At 59.9% G+C, this 17,950-nt stretch overlaps 4 protein-coding genes across 9 annotated transcripts; all 4 read left to right on the forward strand.

Annotated features, from left to right (window-relative positions):
* The first annotated feature begins 2,529 nt into the window (after window positions 1–2,529).
* Window positions 2,530–5,229, forward strand: LOC111945919 (uncharacterized). Its single transcript, XM_086862395.1, has 2 exons — window positions 2,530–2,745; window positions 3,930–5,229. The coding sequence occupies exons 1-2, from the start codon at window positions 2,545–2,547 to the stop codon at window positions 5,046–5,048; spliced, it is 1,320 nt and encodes a 439-aa protein (XP_086718521.1). The 5' UTR covers window positions 2,530–2,544; the 3' UTR covers window positions 5,049–5,229.
* DOHH (deoxyhypusine hydroxylase) lies at window positions 3,284–9,715 on the forward strand. 6 transcript variants are annotated; one of them, XM_086862398.1, is made up of 6 exons: window positions 3,284–6,272; window positions 6,582–6,909; window positions 7,297–7,373; window positions 7,553–7,790; window positions 8,584–8,921; window positions 9,075–9,715. In XM_086862398.1, the coding sequence occupies exons 1-5, from the start codon at window positions 6,126–6,128 to the stop codon at window positions 8,898–8,900; spliced, it is 1,107 nt and encodes a 368-aa protein (XP_086718524.1). In that variant the 5' UTR covers window positions 3,284–6,125; the 3' UTR covers window positions 8,901–8,921; window positions 9,075–9,715. The 6 variants fall into 6 exon arrangements, with proteins under 6 accessions (XP_086718524.1, XP_086718523.1, XP_086718522.1 ...); XM_086862397.1 differs by having other exon boundaries at window positions 6,190–6,272; window positions 7,222–7,373; XM_086862401.1 differs by having other exon boundaries at window positions 6,268–6,432.
* Window positions 9,716–11,456: 1,741 nt separating this feature from the next.
* SMIM44 (small integral membrane protein 44) lies at window positions 11,457–12,223 on the forward strand. Its single transcript, XM_086862402.1, has 2 exons — window positions 11,457–11,786; window positions 11,915–12,223. Exons 1-2 carry the CDS (start codon window positions 11,552–11,554, stop codon window positions 12,124–12,126), a joined length of 447 nt encoding a protein of 148 aa, XP_086718528.1. The 5' UTR covers window positions 11,457–11,551; the 3' UTR covers window positions 12,127–12,223.
* A 1,196-nt stretch (window positions 12,224–13,419) lies between these two features.
* Window positions 13,420–14,852, forward strand: SMIM24 (small integral membrane protein 24). The gene is made up of 4 exons (XM_023946825.2): window positions 13,420–13,600; window positions 13,990–14,107; window positions 14,223–14,261; window positions 14,447–14,852. The coding sequence occupies exons 1-4, from the start codon at window positions 13,528–13,530 to the stop codon at window positions 14,535–14,537; spliced, it is 321 nt and encodes a 106-aa protein (XP_023802593.1). The 5' UTR covers window positions 13,420–13,527; the 3' UTR covers window positions 14,538–14,852.
* The last annotated feature ends 3,098 nt before the right edge of the window (window positions 14,853–17,950 follow it).

A 17,950-nucleotide genomic window follows, 5' to 3' on the forward strand; every position in this document is an offset into this window, starting at 1 on the left:
GCAGCTCAGCCTCACATAATAATCCTAGGCCCCTTGTATGTTATTTTCAACAAGAAACAGCTGATAACTGCAGTCCTGAGAAGGAACAGAATAATTCATAGACTCCTGGAATATCCTGAGCTGGAGGGACCCTCAGGGATCATTGAGTCCAGCCCCTGGCCCTGCCCAGACCCCCCAACAAGCCCACCCTGAGCATCCCTGAGAGCGCTGTCCAAACGCTCCTGGAGCTCTGGCAGCCTTGGGGCCGGGCCCATTCCCTGGGGAGCCTGGGCAGTGCCAGCAGCCTCGGGGGGAAGAACCTTGCCCTGAGATCCATCCCAAGCCCTGGCACAGCTCCAGCCCTTCCTGGGCTCCTGTCCCTGTCCCAGAGCAGAGCTCAGCCCCTGCCCCTCCGCCTCCCCTCGGGAGGAGCTGCAGCCCCCGAGGAGCCTCCCCTCAGTCTCCTCTGCTCCAGCTGAACGAGCCAAGTGCCCTCAGCTGCTCCTCAGAGCCTTCCCCAGCTCCGTGTCCCTCCTCTGGGCACTGTCCAACAGCTTTGGATCCTCCTGATCTTGTAGTACCCAAACTGCCTCCATAACTCAAGATGATTCCTTCCAAAAGATCCTGGGCTCAGGATCCCTGAGGAACTCAGCAACTTCCCTGCAGGCATCCCCACATTCTCCATTGTCTCAGGAGACCTGTGAGATCTGCCCTGCCACAGCACATCCAGAAACCAAACAGGCTTTGGGATAGTGGGCACCACTTTTGGGGTACCATCCAGGCCCTGGCATTACTCCCAGGTATGTGGAAAAATTCATGATCCCAGAGGTTTATGTCCAAAAAGGAGACAGAAGAGTCCTGTAACTTTATTCATGAACAAAGGGAGAGTCCATGGGGCATTTCCCATGGGGTATCTCAAATTGTTGGAGGATGGAGCCTCCTTTTTATCTTAATTTTCCTGGCCACATCACCTGTAAAGAGTAAAATGCAACCCCCTGTTCATTATACAAAGATGTTAACCCAGTTGAATGTTGTCACTGCAAGGTGCCTTCTTTGTTAAATACCTCGAGCCCGATGTTGTTGTGATAGCCTTTTTTGTTAAATGCCACCTTGCCTTGTATCCATGCCCTTACCCTCTCCCTTTCTCCACTGGCTGAGGTACTTGGAAGGTACAAACTTCCTGAATTGCCTACTGTATGTCCCCCTCTAATATGTACACACACACACACACCCCACCCCCCCGTTTTTAACATATGATAATCATAGTTCTATTGTTTTTGTTCTCCAAGCTCAGGAAGATAGCAAGACCTTGGCTGAGCAGCAATCCATGTTAATTAGTAACACTTTCTGAAACTGATGGTTTCTCCTCCTACTTTCTTATCTACAAGTCCCTGTCCCTATCTACAAGCAGATTCACAGCCTGTCTGTAAAAGACACATTCATCTTATTCCTTTCACCGGGCACCATCAGGGCACTGGCACTGCCTCTCTGTGCCGGGGCCTTTTGTCACTTGGGTGCCACTCCTTGCCATAGCTGAACCTGGTGAGCATTGTCTAGCCTTTTCCAGCATTTTCAAGCCTTCCTTCAAGTCCAAGGCAGATTTTGGATCTTGTTGTGGTTTTCCTTGTTGCTGTAGTGCCAGTCCTTGCAGCAGCTGAGCTCAGTGACCCTTTTCCAGCCCAACCTGGAGGCAGGAGAGGAGAGGGTTGGGATGGGGATGGTGGTGAGGATGGGGATGATGGGACGGTGTGGTTTGGTGAGAGTTGGTGATGGTGGTGAGAGTGAAGGTGGCAGAGCTGTGCAGAACGGTGCGGAGAGCCGGGGATGGGGATGGGGAGGACGGTGCAGTATGGATGGGGATGTCGGGACGGTGAGCTGCAGGCAGGGATGGGGATGTCGGGACGGTGAGCTGCAGGCAGGGATGGGGATGTCGGGACGGTGAGCTGCAGGCAGGGATGGGGATGTGTGGACGGTGAGCTGCAGGCAGGGATGGGGATGTCGGGATGGTGAGCTGCAGGCAGGGATGGGGATGTCGGGATGGTGAGCTGCAGGCAGGGATGGGGATGTGTGGACGGTGAGCTGCAGGCAGGGATGGGGATGTGTGGACGGTGAGCTGCAGGCAGGGATGGGGATGTGTGGACGGTGAGCTGCAGGCAGGGATGGGGATGTCGGGACGGTGAGCTGCAGGCAGGGATGGGGATGTCGGGACGGTGAGCTGCAGGCAGGGATGGGGATGTGTGGACGGTGAGCTGCAGGCAGGGATGGGGATGTCGGGACGGTGAGCTGCAGGCAGGGATGGGGATGTCGGGACGGTGAGCTGCAGGCAGGGATGGGGATGTCGGGACGGTGAGCTGCAGGCAGGGATGGGGATGTCGGGACGGTGAGCTGCAGGCAGGGATGGGGATGTGTGGACGGTGAGCTGCAGGCAGGGATGGGGATGTCGGGACGGTGCCGCGCACAGCCCGGCCGCGCAGAGCGGAGCGGCGCCGCCCCGTCCCGCCCCCCGGTGCCACCGTGACCCCACCGCCGATCACTTCCAGGGCGGCCCCGGCTCCCGATTTGAAAATGCGGGAGCGGCTGCTGGTGCTCCTGTGCGCGCTGGCGCGGCGGCGGCGGCGGCGCGCCGGGGCCATGGCCGGGAACGGCCCCGGGAGCGGGAGCGGCGCTGGCAGCGGGAGCAGCGCCGGCGCCGGGGGCTGGGACGGGCCGCAGCGGCGCGCCTGGCTCCGGCACTACTACAGCCAGCGGCAGAAGCGGCTCATGACGGTGACCGGGGCGGGGCCGCCGTGGGTGGGGGGAGTGGACGGGACGTGGGGACAACGGCACGCGGGGACGGGGTCACGGAGGGTGCGGGGATGCGGGAGACACGTGGAGATCGCGGGGACACAAAGGATGGGGGGGTCACGGGGGATGCACTGATGTCACGGGGACACGAGGAGTGGGGGATACGGGAGACGCGCGGAGGTCACGGCGACATGGAGGATGGGGGATGCGGGGACAGATCACGGGGACACAGGATGGGGGATGTGAGACACGCAATACATGGACATGGGAGGTTTGGGGCGCGGGGTACACAGCATAGGAACAGAAAAAATGGACAGTGGAGGGGGGTGCAGGATGCAAAGGACAGTGGTGGGAAGGATGGGGAGCAGGGGAAGTCACAAGTGGGATATAAAGGGTGGGGGACATGTGAGACCCAAAACATGGGAGGTGGGACTGGAAGGACAAATGGACACAGAGATCACAAAGGATGGGGAACATGTGGGTTCTCTGGGATACAAAGACACAGACACAAAGATGGGACTTGAAAGACACATGATGTGATCCTGGACACAAAAGATGATGGATGCAGAGGACATGGGGACGTGAAGGAGGGGGTGACATCAAAGGTGGGGGATGCAATGGGGGATACAAGGGATCCCTGGCAGCAAAGACAGGTTGGGGGGAGGAACACGAGGAACCTGCTGGCCTGGGCAGTGGCTGAAGAAAGTGACCAAAGCCTCTTTTTAGTTTAAAGTGGCTTTGTAGATTTTGATAACAGAAAAACAATTCTTGTGGAGAGGCCAGGAGCTTCCCTTTCCAAGTTATGATTTCCACCTTTGAAGGGTGGTCTCTCCCACTTCCAAATCAGGACTTAGCCCACAGTTTCCTCTGCAGCTGGAAATCCAGTAATGCTCATTAAAAGGGGCTTTTCTAGTAAACTCCGTCTGCAACACCTGGTTATCTTGTCTGGAGTCACACCTACTGCCTGGTGGGTTTGCAGTGAGGTTTCCCAGGAACAGGAAGATTTGACCAGTGTTAGACCAGTTGGGCGCACTGGCCACCTGGCACTGGCCATCTTCCTGCCTTGAGCAAGTCTCTTGAGCTGGGTAGTCTCTTCAGAAGGGGGTTCCAGTGAAGAGGAGGGAAGCACTGTCTCACACTGCTGTTGTCCCGCCCCTGCACTGCAGCTCCTCATCGCTCACCGGAGGAGAACTGGTTGCTGCTTCTACCCCCGTGCCTGGCCCAGCCTCAGGAGCACAGACTGGTGGGAGCGGGTGGTCCTAAAGGAGTTTGGGCCCCAGGACTGGTTGGAGAAGTTTCGGATGTCCAAGGAGACTTTCTTCTACATCTGCAACCAGCTGCGGCCTGGGCTGGCTCCACACAGTGCCCACTTCCACCCCACCCTGCCCCTGGAGAAGAGGGTGGCTGTGGCCCTGTGGCACTTGGCCACCAATGTGGAGTACCAGACTCTGAGCCCACTCTTTGGTGTGGGGCCCTCCACGGTGCAGAGCTGTGTCCGGGAGGTGAGCTACGCTGTTGTCTTGCTGCTGAAGCCGCTTTACCTCCGACTGCCTGACGAGAAGGAGCTGGAGAACATGGTGCGCATCTTCTGCACACGCTGGGGCTTCCCACACTGCATTGGGGCACTGGACAGTCTGCACATCCCCATTCACCCACCCCTGCGCCTCACCGCCGACTACTGCAACGGCCAGGGCTGGCACTCCATCCTCACGCAGGCCACTGTGGATGGGCTGGGGCAGTTCTGGGACGTCTCCACTGCCTTTCCAGGCAGCATGGAGAACAGCGCAGTCCTAGAGAGCTCCAGCTTGTGGGTGCTGGCCAAGGAAGGCCGGCTGTGCCCCAATCCTCCCAAGCATTTCATGGGGAAGGCACAGAAGTATGTGCTGCTGGGCGATGCCACGTACCCCCTGCAAGACTGGATCCTCAAGCCCTACCAGGAGGATGAGAAGCTCACCCAGCGCCAGCTGCAGTTCAACTACCGCCTGAAGCGGGCCCACAGCGTGATAGAGAATGCCTTCCTGCGCCTCAAGGCACGCTGGCAGATCCTCCTCAAGTGTGACGACTGCAGCCTGGAGCTGTTGCCCACCCTCGTCCTCGCCTGCTGCATCCTGCACAACGTTTGTGAGGCCCACGACAACCCCTTCAACGAGGAGTGGCTGGAGGGCACCGAGCCCACCGAGCTGCCCAAGCCCTGCCAGCCTGCTCCAGCTGCCATGGAGGACAACCGGGCTGAGCAAGTGCGTGAGCTGATGTGCCAGTACTTCGAGAGCTGTGGGGAGGGCTGATGGGCCTGGGGAGCAGCTGCCCTGCACATCCCTGCTTGCAGACTCACCATGGACTCTGGCAAATTTGCCCAGTGCTACCAGCTGTACGAGATGGGAAGGGGCGGCCGTGTCACTCATCCTGGGTTTGCTGTAGAGGTTTCAGGCAGTGGAATGTATTTTGTGCCCATTCTCTCTCCCAGGATCTAAACTGTTTGGTGGTGTGTTGTGTGCTGCGGGAGTACAGTGGGGATTAGGGCTGGGAGGGGGAGGCTGCTGGGATCTCCCTCTCCTCTGTCTCAAGGCCTTTCCATTAGGCCAAAAGTAGCAGAAGCCTTGAAATAAGACAAAACTCCTTTGAAGGCTGAAACTTGCTGTGTAAACACACATGAGAAGGAGAGGGAAGAAAGAGGTGGAGCAGTGACTTGCAAGGGAGGGCTGACACCAGCTTGGAATTAAACTGCATCCACAAACTCAGGGATGTGCCGCCCTGAGGGTTTGTCCCATCTGGCACCCCCTAGGCCTTCTTCAGGGGTGTTTTGCTCAGCCTGGCACGCCTGGCTGCTCTCCAGAAAGGTTTGCCCAGCCTGGAACACCCTCAACCCCTCTCTGGAGAGGTTTGTGCAACCTGGCACCCCTGGCTCTTCTCCAGTGTGATTTTGCCCAGCCTGGCACCCCTGCCTCCTCTCCTGAAGGACTTTGTCCAGTCTTGCACCCCAGGTCCCTCTAAGGTTGGGGGTTTTCTTAGCCTGGCACTGCCCAAACCCTCTCCGATGGCATTTTGCCCAGCCTGGAACACCCCCAGGCCCCTCTCAGGGTGGGCCTTGCCCAGCCTGGTATCCCCGGCCGCTCTCCAGAGGGGTTTGCCCAGCCTGACACTGCCTGGCCCTTCCAGGGTGGAGTTTGCCCTGCCTGGCACCCCCTGCTGCTCTCCAGAGGAATTTTGCCCTCCTCGGCAAAACCTCTCTGGAGGGGTTTTCCCAGCCTGGCACCCCTGGTCCCTCTCTGGAGGGGTCTGTGGCTCAGTTCCTGGCTCCCTAGACCCCTGCCCGGCTCTTCGATCCCTGACCAGGCCCTGCTGGAGCCGAAGCTGCCCCGGCCATGGTGGGCAGCGGCCCGTGCCCCTCCCGCAGCGCCCCCTGGCGGGCGGGAACAGCAGCGCCCTCAGTGGGGGGAGGCAGTGCCCGTGCGCATTGCGCAGGCGCCGCCGCGCGATCACGTGGCGGAGCAGCAAGATGGCGGCGTGCGGTGAGTGCAGCGCCGGCACCGCCGGGCCCTCCCCGAACCCCCCTGGTATCCCCCGGCCCGGGTAGCTCCTCTCGGGGTCCGGTTCCGCTGGCCCGGCGGCTCCGTCTGGCGCGGTCGTGGCAGGGAATTTGTGTCCGTCTCGGGTCTCCGGTGAAACCGAGTACGGACACGGGCTGTGGGGTTGGTCCTGGCTCCGGGGTCCGGTTCTCCGGCACAGGCCGGGCCGCGGCCCTTCCCTTCCGCCCTGCCCCCGGCCACGGGACTCGCTGGCGGTTGAGGGCGCACCTTGACTCCCTTCCCCGGACGCAGGAGTGTGATCGAGGATCCCCCAGAGCCCCCAGTGTGCCCGGACCCGCCCGCGCCATGGTGACGGAGCAGGAGGTGGAGGCCATCGGCCGCACGCTGGTGGACGCGGCGCAGCCGCTGCCCGCCCGGTTCCGGGCCCTCTTCACCCTGCGGAACTTGGGCGGCCGCGCGGCCGTGGAGTGGATCAGCCGCGCCTTTGGAGACGGCTCGGCGCTACTGAAGCACGAGCTGGCCTTTTGCCTCGGCCAGATGCAAGCCGAGGCGGCCATCCCGGTGCTCATCCGCGTGCTGGAGGATACGGCTCAGGAGCCCATGGTCAGGCACGAAGCAGGTACGGTAGCAGCTCCTGAGGCTCTGAGGGCAGGGGAAGGAGCTGGCTGAGAAGTGGGGCTTGGGGGTGTTTTCCCCACGGTACAGAGCAGCTCCTGGGGGCCTGATCCAGCTTGGGTGTCAAACCTTGAGTCACATAGCATCTCACCACCTCCCCTGGCCAGACCTGGCAGGACAGGTTGGCCAGGTCCTGCTGTTCCTGCAGGCCAGGCTTGTCCTGTTGTGTTTGTCCTGTTTGTAATTGGTCAGTCTGGCCTGTGTCTACATTTGCCCCATTTGAGATTGTTCACTTAGGCCTGTGTCTGTGCTTTAGAGCAAGGCATTCCAGAGGACACAGCAGGGTTCTCCTCATATAGACACCCTCATAACATCATGCTACATGCTTCAGGTGAAGCTCTGGGCGCTATCGGGAACCCTGATGTGCTGGATATCCTGAAACGCTATTCCCAGGATCCTGTGGTCGAGGTGAGGTTCCTGAGAGGTCATTTCCTCTGGGATGCAGCGCTGCTGGTCTCGGAGGGCATGGCAGGTCCTGCCTGGGCAGGTGGGTGGGGACATCACAGTGACATCCTGCAGCATGCTGGGGTTCTCCTGGTGCTGTCCAGTGCTGTTCTGCAGCCAGGGCAATGTCCCTGTCCCCACAGGTGGCAGAAACGTGTCAGCTGGCTGTGAGGAGGCTGGAGTGGCTGCAGAACAACAAGGAGAAGCCAGGCACCAGCCCATACCTCTCCGTAGATCCTGCTCCCCCCGCTGAGGAGACGGATGTTGCCAAGCTCCGGGAGATCCTCCTGGATGAGTCCCAGGAGCTCTTTGATCGTTACCGGGCCATGTTTGCCCTGCGGAACATTGGGGGCCAGGCTGCTGTGCTGGCACTGGCAGAAGGTGAGGGCCTGTCCTTGCTGTGGGTCTGTCCATGCTAATCTGGGATGAGCCCTTCCCAAATCCAGGACTGCCAGAACTGTTCTTGTGTGTTAGTGTCTAGGGCTGCTGTTCCCTGCTACATTACAGAGTGCTGGGTGGTCTCTGGTGTTCCAGAGCCCCCTTGCCACCCTCCAGACACCCTTCCCTGAGGGAGGGAAGGCACTGGCTGTGATGGTAGACTGGGACCTGCTGGTCTGACCCATTGTCAGACCCAGCCTGTGGTTTTTGGGGTCCTACTCGTAGGCTTCTGGTGTTTAGGAATAGTTCTGGAGAGGGGTATGTCCCCTGGTGGGAAGGGGGCAGACCACAGCCCAGGAACTGTGTGGACCCACCCCCAGCCCAAGGGAAGTGGATCAGGCACTCCAGCCATCTGGGACTGTTGAGATCCATAAGATGGGAGCTGTGAGCTTCTGCGGCATGGTCCCAGAGGGCTGGAGACCAAGCCTCTGGTCCGGGCCATGCTGCCATCCCCTGTGGGGAACATTGTGTGGTGGGGCAGAACTTGAGCAGGTGGGGTCAGCAGCTCTTCTGGGGGTTGGGTGCTGCCATCAGAGGAGGCACTGGGACAGGGCTGGGATCAGGGATCGGGGTGGGATCATAGAGCAGGGTGGGACACCCCTTCCTGTACATGGGGCTGGGGGAGTAGCCCTTGGCATCCCCAGCTTTGTGGGGCCTCCCTCCAAGCGTCCTGGTGTGTTCTGGGGTATCCTGGTGCATTTTGGGGCATCCCAGCTCACTGTTCCCCCTCCCACAGGGCTGCATTGCGGCAGCGCGCTGTTCCGCCATGAGATCGGGTACGTGCTGGGGCAGCTGCAGGACGAGGCGTGTGTCCCTCAGCTGACGGCCGCGCTGCACAGCCGCACCGAGAGCCCCATGGTGCGGCACGAGTGCGCTGAGGCTCTGGGCTCCATCGCCCGGCCCTCCTGCCTGCGGGCCCTGCGCGCCTTCGCCAGCGACGAGGAGCGCGTGGTGCGCGAGAGCTGCCAGGTGGCCCTGGACATGTACGAGTATGAAAACGGCACCCAGTTCCAGTACGCCGATGGGCTCTGCAAGCTGCAGGCCTCCTCCTGAGCCTGGACTGGGGGCACTGAGGTGGGTGTCCTACCTCACAGCCTCTCCTGCTGCCAACGGTGCTTTCACGGCCACCTCTGTCAGCATGGATCTGTGCCTTGCCAGGCAGAGCTGGAGGAGGGACTGGGTTTTCTCCCTGGCACAATTACAACCACCTTTTGCCTCCAAATCCAGGCTGAGCTGCTACTTGCCTCCACATCGCTCCTTGCCAGCCACTGTTTCCGGGATCTGCCCCTTTTCCCTGCCAGGATCAGCACTGCCTGCCTGCAGCATGGCTTGGGGCTTGGACCAGGTGGGCTCTGCTTGGCACGTCAGAACCTGCTCCAGCTCTGCAGGGCTTGGGCCTGCCCTGGGTTGGTGCTGCTAAGTCTGCAGCTCCAATCTCCCCAGCTGAGTTTTGCTGGGAGCCAGGATGGGCTTTGGGCACCCGCTCTTGTGGGCTATGGTATTAGGATGCTTCAAAATTGCTCTCAGTGCTGGCGCTGAGCCAGGGCCCTCCTCACCCCCACAGTGGGTTTGGTTTCTCCTGTTGGGACAAGCTGGAGCTGAGCCTGTGGTAGCCTCTGCCTGAGGATGGGGTTTGTTTCATGACAAAGTTGGGAAAATGGCTGGGTTTTTCCTGCAGGGAAGAAAAAAAGGTTTTTTTCTGCTGCCATGAGGGTGGGCAGGGTGAGACGGAGCTTGCCTGGGCCTTCCCCCATGTTTAACCAGGGCCAGGAGGGCTGAGGCTGCTGCTGGCACCCAAATCCCTCAGCCAGCCCGGCCTGGGCACTGGGGTTTCGGGTTTGGCAGGGAATAAAGCACTGGCACAGGAAGCTGGACTGAGTTGAGCTGTGATTTACCTGTGCCCAGGTGTGGAGTACACCCAGTGTCATGGGGTCAAGCCTTGGGCGGGAGCCCGGGGGCTGCCAAAATGAAATCATTGAGGTTGGAAAGGACGTTTAAAATCGAGTCCAGGCACGTTGGGAGGAGGAGGGAGTTGGGTCCCTGATGGCATGAGGTAAACCCCCCCCAGCTCTGGGGAGGAGGATGAACTGTCTGAGGTGCCCTGGTAGGTCCCACTGCCCTGCAGAGCCTGACATCCTGCTGGGCACACCTCTTCCCCTTGTCCAAGGGCTCCCTGTGAGTCACTCCCAGGCTCAATCCTCTTAGTCCCTCAAGCCAGCTCAGCATCCCCAGAGCTCTGATGCTCAGACAGCCAAGGGCCAGCCTTGGTCATGGCCCAGTCTGACCCAGTTCAGAACCCCATGGAAAGGGCTCTTAGTCAAGATGAGATCAGTTTTGGTCACCTGTACACACTGAGAGTCAGTGACATGTGCCTGAGTCCTGTGGGTAGGGTCACCTGTGTATGATGTGGAGGGTGACGGGCTCCAGACTGCAGTTTGCCAGTGCTAGGGAGAAACATCTGATGTTGTTTGGAGTCAGCAGGTGTTACAGGTTGCTTGCCGCTCTTCTCTCACTCTCCATAGCCCCTGGGTGATGGGCAGGACGCAGATGGCACTGGTGTGTCCATGTCCATATCCATCCCCAGGACACTGAGATGGGTGATTTCCCCCAGGCCATGTTATCATGTCTGCTGTTCCCTTCTTGGCACATGGGCTCCAGCACCCTGGCATTTGCCAGGCTGTCCCCACTTACCACCTTGGCTGCCCCCACCTTTGTTCTCCAGTTTTTCCACTGGAGAACTTACTTGCAGGGTTGTTTCCCAATCATTCTGTGCCAACATTTGTCTCTGCTCTCCCAAACACCTTTTAAGATAAAATTGAAACAAAATGCATGTCTGATGCTGGGATATGAGCAGGGGTGACCTGGTGCAGCAGAGCTGGGAGGTGCTGGAGTGGAGCAGGGCTGAGCCTTGTTACTGAACCCCACCAGCACCTTTACCCCTCCCAGTCTAGCCTATGCTGGGAAGGGTTTGGGGTTTCTCCAAAACTGCTGCTGGTCTGGGCTAAACCCTACGCCCTCTCGGTGTGGAGAGAATTGCTTTTGGAGGGAGTATGGACTCTGCACCCCTCTGTAGGCTGCTCTGCACTGGGGAGGTGATACTGGCTGCTGGGGTGACACGTGGCAGCCATCTGGGAAGGCGACAGCCTCTTGCCATGGGCTGCTTCACTGTACAGCAGAGGGGACCCTGTGGGAGCTCCTGTGGCAGAGGCTGCATCCCCATCCCTTCTGCCCATCATGTCCTGCTCTGAGGGTGCTGTGTCCTCTGGGATCTCAACCATCTGCTCCAGGGATCCAGAGCCTGCTGAGCAATTTAACCCAGCCCAGGGGATGGAGGAAAGACCTTGGGTATCCCTCCCCATCCTTGTCTTTGGTGGTTCTCCAGCTGCAGGTGACTCCCCACTCCCTGAGGGCAGTGGTGCTTCCATAGGGGCAGGATTTGGGGACCCTAACCCACATTGGAGCCTACTGGTCACCCCCCATGCTGAGGCAGCTGGGCTGTGCCTGGATTAGCAGGTGCTAAGCTCCTTCTCAGCAACACAGCTCTATCGCCGGGTTAGTGGCACTGCCACCAGCCATGGGGACACCACTGTCCCTGTGAGCTGCCAGCACTGAGGAACTTTGTGGTCCCTGATGCCACTTCCCTTAAGTCCCCTGCGTGGCAGAGGCTTTGGTGGCTCGGGCTGGGGGTGCAGGGATAGCTTGCCATGGCCCTGGCAGGGGGTATCCCTGGCACCAGGGGGACATGGGGGCCACGGCACTTGCTGCAGGCCCCCCCCGAGGAGGACGGGGTGTTGTACGTGGACTACAAGCCCCCCGCCCTGGACAGCATCCGCCTGCCCCGCTATGTCCTGTACCTGATGATGGCGGCAACACTGGTGCTGGTGGTGGCATATGCCATCGTGGGGCACCTCATCAAGGACCTGGTGCACGACTTTGCTGGTGAGTGCTACCTACCCACAGCAGGGTTGGGCTTTGGGGTGGGCAGGGGGCTGGGGGTATCTCCCCCCACATAAGACTGTGTTGTGGCAGGGCTGGTGCTGCTGACAGCTCCATCTCTGTCTCTGCAGACTGGGCATTTGGGCCCAAGCCGGAGGAGAAGGAGGGGATGGCTGAGGGCACTGTGCTGGAGGCAGAGTGGCTGGAGGACAAGGTGCTGGTGGAGCAGAAGGCAGAGGATGAAGGCAGTGACATCCTGCCTGGCACAGACATCCCGCTGGGGTTGCTCATTCCACGCAGCTCCGTCTCCTTTGCCGACTCCCACAAGAAGAGGTTCTTCTAGGGCCAGGGGACACCCCTGCCCCCAGCAGGACCCTGTAGCCCTGCCTGACCATTAGGTCACAGCATGTTCCTGGCCATAGGCCAGCACTGGCACACAGCCTCCCCCTCCCTGCCCAGCCCTAACGCTGCTCTCAGGGCTCCTCTTGGGCTGTCATGCCAATAAAGCCACCTGCCCCAGCCCTGCTCACCCCTTGGCCCAGCATGGGGGGTGGCAGGGCTGGGACATCCCAACCTTTTCCTGGAGCAGCAGCACCCCTTGGCACAGCCATGCCACCCCTGGCACATGGGTGTATAAAAGCTTGGGGGTTCAAACCTATGGTGTGGGGGCACAGCCCATGGTGGCAGGGGGCATGGACACAGGTGCACACATGCACATGGAAATATGGATACACCCCTGCATGGGCCAATGCAGCATGGGCATATAGGTAGGGACAGACAGATTGACAGCTGGATGCTGAGGCTGGCTATGCCCCCACCACCCCCTCAGTCCCCTGGCACTGCCAGACCATGCTCAGTGGCACCCACAGGTAGCCCCAAACCAGTCCTGGGAGACAAAGCACCCTGAAGCCTCGCTTGGGTTCTGGGTGAGGGCACTGAGGATGGGGGCTGTTGTATGGACATGCACCCCCTGTCTTAAACCCAATCTGAGGATGGATCCTTGCGCCTCCAGTCTCATTTGCCCCTTGAGAAATTGCCACAGGCAGGATGGTCCTGCTAAAGTTTGCTGTCCTTCCCTGGAGTGCTGCTGGCCACCCTCTGCCTCAATTTTCCTTGTGCCCTGGTGGATGGACACCCTGCCATGGTCTCCCTGAGCTAACCCAGTATTTCACTCTTGACAGTATGCAGTTGAAGAGAGAGTTGACTCTCTCCCTGAGGATATGATGGGGTCCCACCTGGGATTATCTGGGGCCAGCTGGCTCATGCCCAGCCTGGTGGCAGCCTGGCATTATCCACCCCTCCGTGCTGCCCCATCTCCATGGGATCTGCCCCAGCCCTGACAGCAGGGATAGGGGGAACCAGGCAGGGTGAGCACTTCTCCACCACATCACCCATCTGTTCTTCCACCTGTGCACCCACCCACCTGTCTGTCCCTCCCTCCATCCAGCCACCTACCCTGGGGGTGGTCCCTAGTCATGGGCACAGGGACGGCTGTCCTTCGCCACTGTGGTCCCGGAGGTGGTGACCATTGGGTGCTGTGGGGTGCCGGTGCCTGAGCCAGGGAGTGGTACCACCTCCCAGGGGTGACAGGAGCAATGTTGCCATGGTGCTTGGTGCCATTTTATCTTGGGGCTAATAAAGGCGCCCATTGCCCTGGGTGCAGAGTGCAGGCACAATAGCAGCACGGGACAGAAGCTCACCTTCAGAAGCAGGATCCAGACGCACCCCAGCCTCCCACCCAAAAATGCCAAAGCCCTTGCAGCCCCTCTCGCTCCTGGTCCTGCTCATCCTCGCTGCCGTTGCCCAGGGACAGGCTGGTAGGTGCCCCCATGACCCTCTATTCCACTGTGCCCTCGGGTGCCTGGGGATGTGGCCAGGGCCTCCCCAGGTATAAGATCAGCTCCTGGGAAACCTCTCCGGTGGGACCAATCTGTCCCAATGCTCCAACAGTAATTTTTGGGGGCAGAGCAGAAAGATGTGGAGCTAGCCACCTGCTGCCCCAGTGCTCCCCACTGTACTGGGGACAGGTGAGCTGTGTCCGGGATGGCTTCCTTGGGACCCAAGGGAGAGTGGGAAGGGGGAATAGTGAGTGTCTGCCAATGTCCCATCCCATGGGGGGTCCCATCTCATGGGGGAGTCCATTCCCTGAACCCCTGAAGCTGTTCCCACGCCCATCTTTCCCCTTCCCTGTCCCCTGGCCACGCAGACACGGGCCCCAAGGTGCTGCAGCCATGGCTCCTGGGCCTCACTGCCGTCGTCGTCTTCCTCTTCATCGTCTTCGTGGTGCTGCTCGTTAACCGGCTCTGGAATCTCAGGAGGCACAGGTTGGATTGGTGCGGGGGCCGGGGGGTGCTGGCCAGGGGAAAAGTGCGTGGAAGGTTGCCATGGGCTGGGGGCAGGGTTGTCTCCCGGCACCGTTCAGCCTCTCTCCCCTCACAGGAAGGAGAACGACTACCCGGAGACCCTGGCGACTGACAGGTACCGCAACAGCCTGGCTGCCCGCTCCCACAGCAGGGCTTGGATTCCCTCCAGGGTAGCCACCTTCCGGCTGTGCCGTGGTGCCTGTGTGCCCTCGGCATAGCCGGGTGCGGCCGTGCCGTAGTGTCCTTCGTGTCCCTGGCACGGCCGCGGTGCCGGGCACCGACGTTCCCTCCCTCCCACAGGCTGGAGCGCTCCGGCCACGTCAACCCGGCGGCTGAGGACTGCGATGAGCTGAACGACGACGAGCAGCAGAGCAAGGCCACGTCCCTCTGAGTTCTCCCCGCCCCCCTCTGCCCGCTCCGGAGCACCTCCGACTGGCGCCTCACCCTCACCCCGTCCGCGAATCCACGCCGGGTTTCGGCGACAGCCGTGGCCACCGTGGCACCTCCCGCCCCGCGGCCGCTCCGGCGGTGACCAAGACCCGGCGTGGATCAGCCGCTCGCCGGAGCGGAGCGGGAAGGGCGGCGGCCGGGGAAGGCAGCGGGGGCTCCCCGTGCTCCCCAGCCCTGGGCCGGCGGGGGATCCCAGCCCGGGGGGATGAGGACAGCCCCGTCCCCAAATGTGCTCAGTGAAGCTTTCCTCAGCCTACCCCGGCGTCAAGCGTCTTGTGTCACCGTGCTGGGGAGGGGTCTGTCCGGCACCCCCGGGTGCCACTAGGGCAGGGGACAATGGCAAGTTCCAAGCCGCCAGACCTCAGCGACCTCGGCAGGGCGAGAGCCGGTGTCCAGCCGCTGCCCGAGCAGCCCGGAGCGAGGGGTGGGCACCGAGGCGACACGGGGGGCTGGGGAGCACCGAGAGGGGTGGGGGCCTCGCCTCCATGGCTGTCCGGAGCAGTGCTGGGCACGGGGACCGTGGGGACCGCGGACGTGAAGCGCAGCTTCGGCCAACGCTGACCTACGGGTGGGGACCGTGACGTCACTCCGCCAGGCGATGACGTCATATGCACGAGGCGGTGACGTCCCGTGGCCAAGGCCTGGAAGCAGAGGAAGGGGCAGCAGCCCCCACGTGAACCTCGGCTGTCCCCACCCATGGCCTGTCCCCACACTCCTCTCCCTGCCGCTCCTGGGGCTGTGTCACCCTCCTCATCCGTGCCAAGAGCCGCCACGGCTGAGGGTCCCTCGGGGGTGATGGGTGCCCCCTGCCTGGCAGGACTCTGCTCTCCCCAGTGCCCCCCAGTGCCCTCCTCCTCCGCTGGGACACCCGAGTTCTCCCCGTTTGGGCGCCGTGCATCATTTTCCCCCGGGGCAGCAAAGGAAGGGCGGAGGCGAGCTGGAGTTGAAGCATAGCTTGTTTAATTTTTATACATTTTTTTTTTTGTCTTTTTTTTTTCCTTTTAATTTTTAAATTTTTTTTGTGTGTGTCAGTTTTTTCTTTTTTGTTTTTTTCTTCTTTTTTGTCTCTTTTTTCTCTTTTTTGCATAGGGGAGGGGGGGAAACAACAACAACAACAAAAAACCAATGGGGAAAAAAAAAACAAAAACAACCAAAACCAAAGAAACAAAACAAAAAAGAAAACCAAAAAAAAAAAAAACCCCAAAAAATTCGTATCAGGGTCAGTAAGTGTATGTAGGCAGGAGCGGCGCTATGGGTAATGGCTGCGTACAATGGTATAATCAAATATCGTGAAGCACCAGGGAGGCGAGCGGGGGCTCGGGGGGGTCATGCGGGGCCGGGGGGCACAGCGGGGGCACAGCGGGGGGACCCGGCCCCGGCTTGCGGCCCTGGTGCGCTCGCGGTGTGTATCGGCTGCGCAAAGCGAAAGCGAGAATCCGGCGAACGAGTAAAATATAACTGCGGGGAGGGGGCACCCCCGGCCTCCCGGGGGAGCCGAGAGCCCCCGAAAAGGCGGGCGGGGCAGCCGGCGGCGCGGAGGCACTGCGGCGGCATTTTTGGTTTGGGTAAGAGGCGCGGTCCGGCCGGCTGCAGCCTCGGCGCCTTTTTGGGGCGGTTTCTCTCCTTTTGCCGCTCTTGGCCCAGGGCTGGGATTTCCCCCCACCCCGGCTCCACCTCCCGCCTGCCCCGGGCATGGCACGGGGGACACCCAGAGCGGCACCCGTGAACCGGGGCACCCGTGGGTATCGCCTGGGGCACCCAGAGGGGCTCCCGTGGGCATCACCTGGAGCATCCAAAGGAGCACCCATGGACATCACCTGAGGCGCCCAACGGACACCCAGAGCTACCCACAGGGGCACCGGCTGGGGCGCCCGTGGGTGTCACCTGCAGCACTCACAGTGACACCCACGGGCACCGCACAGGGGACCCGGAGGGGCACCCATCACCGGGGGCACCCATCCCAGCCGGTGGCGGGATCCCCGGGGGGGGGGGGCACAAAGCAGCAAATTCTAAACTCCGAGTACAAAAACAAAACAAAACAAACAAACAAAAAATTAAAAACAACAACAAAAAAAAACCAACCAAAAAAAACAACCAAAAAAACCCCCCAAAAACCCAAACCCTACCAAACAAGACACACACACACACACATATATATATATATATATAAATATATATATAGATGTATGTATGTGTATGTGTGTGTGTATATATATATATATATATATGAGATTTTATATATATATATTCCTTTGCGATTTAAAGTACCTTAACTGTGTGGGGCCCCGCACCCCCCACCCGGCCCTGCAGCCCCATATATATATATATCTATATATATATCTATATATATCTATACCTATATATATATATGGATATATATAGATAGATAGACAGATAGATATATAGATATATAGATATATATATATGTACAGGTTATTTTTTTTTTTTATAGGTCACAAAGACTATTTTTAATTAATTTTTTTAAGCCGACGAGCCGGACTAAAAACCCTCTAGGAGAGACTGTAGTGCATGAAACCCCCGCGGTGATTGTCGAGCGGAGCGCCCTCGTATCCCCATCCTGCGGGGGACCCCCCCGGAGCTTCCCCAGGGATGGGGTGTCCTTCACCCCGGCTCTGCGCTCACCCCGACCGCGGCCGTCGAGGCCGCCAGAAGATTAAAAAAAAGAAAAAAAAGGGAGAATGATTTAAAAAATAGAAATAATAAAAGTGAGTGGTGCCCCCCCCTCCCCCCGGGGAGGGACCGGGGGGTGTTGCATATTCCCTTTGGGCAGAACCGGGGGTGCGGCCCTGGGGGTGTCGGGGGAGCAGTGCAAAGACCCCGAGGGCACGGGGGGCTCCCCGGCCCCGCAAGGGGAAGCCCCCGGCACGGCCCCCCAGTGCCGCCCTGTGGGCTGGGGGACGTCGTGTTGATTCTTTTTTGCCTTTTGAAATTTGGTTTAAGGTGCTTTTCTTGCCGAGGGCGGGTTTTGGGGGCTGCGGCCGCAGCCCGGCCGGACTTGCTGCCGGCCCGGGGGGTGGGGAGGCAGCAAAGAGGGGGAAGAGGAAGGCCCCGGTGGTGTCCCCGCGGGGAGAGGGGGCTCCGAGGCTTCCTCGGGGCGGGGGGACCCAGGCCCGAGGGGCGCCAGCGCCCCTCGCCCCCCCGGAGCTGGCCGAAGGGGCTGCCCCGGTGCCCCCCGCTCCCTCCCTCGGCTGTCACTGTCACCGTTTAAAAACTTTTTTTTTTTTTTTTTTTTTTTTTTTTTTAGTATTTTTTGCTTTGAGCTGAGCCTTTTCCAACCTACCCCCCCTCTTTTTTTGTTTTTCTATTTAAAGAAAAATGTCTCTTTTTAAAAAA

Source organism: Cyanistes caeruleus, chromosome 25, assembly GCF_971803275.1.
Source record: "Cyanistes caeruleus chromosome 25, bCyaCae1.hap1.1, whole genome shotgun sequence".
Classification (NCBI taxonomy): domain Eukaryota; kingdom Metazoa; phylum Chordata; class Aves; order Passeriformes; family Paridae; genus Cyanistes; species Cyanistes caeruleus.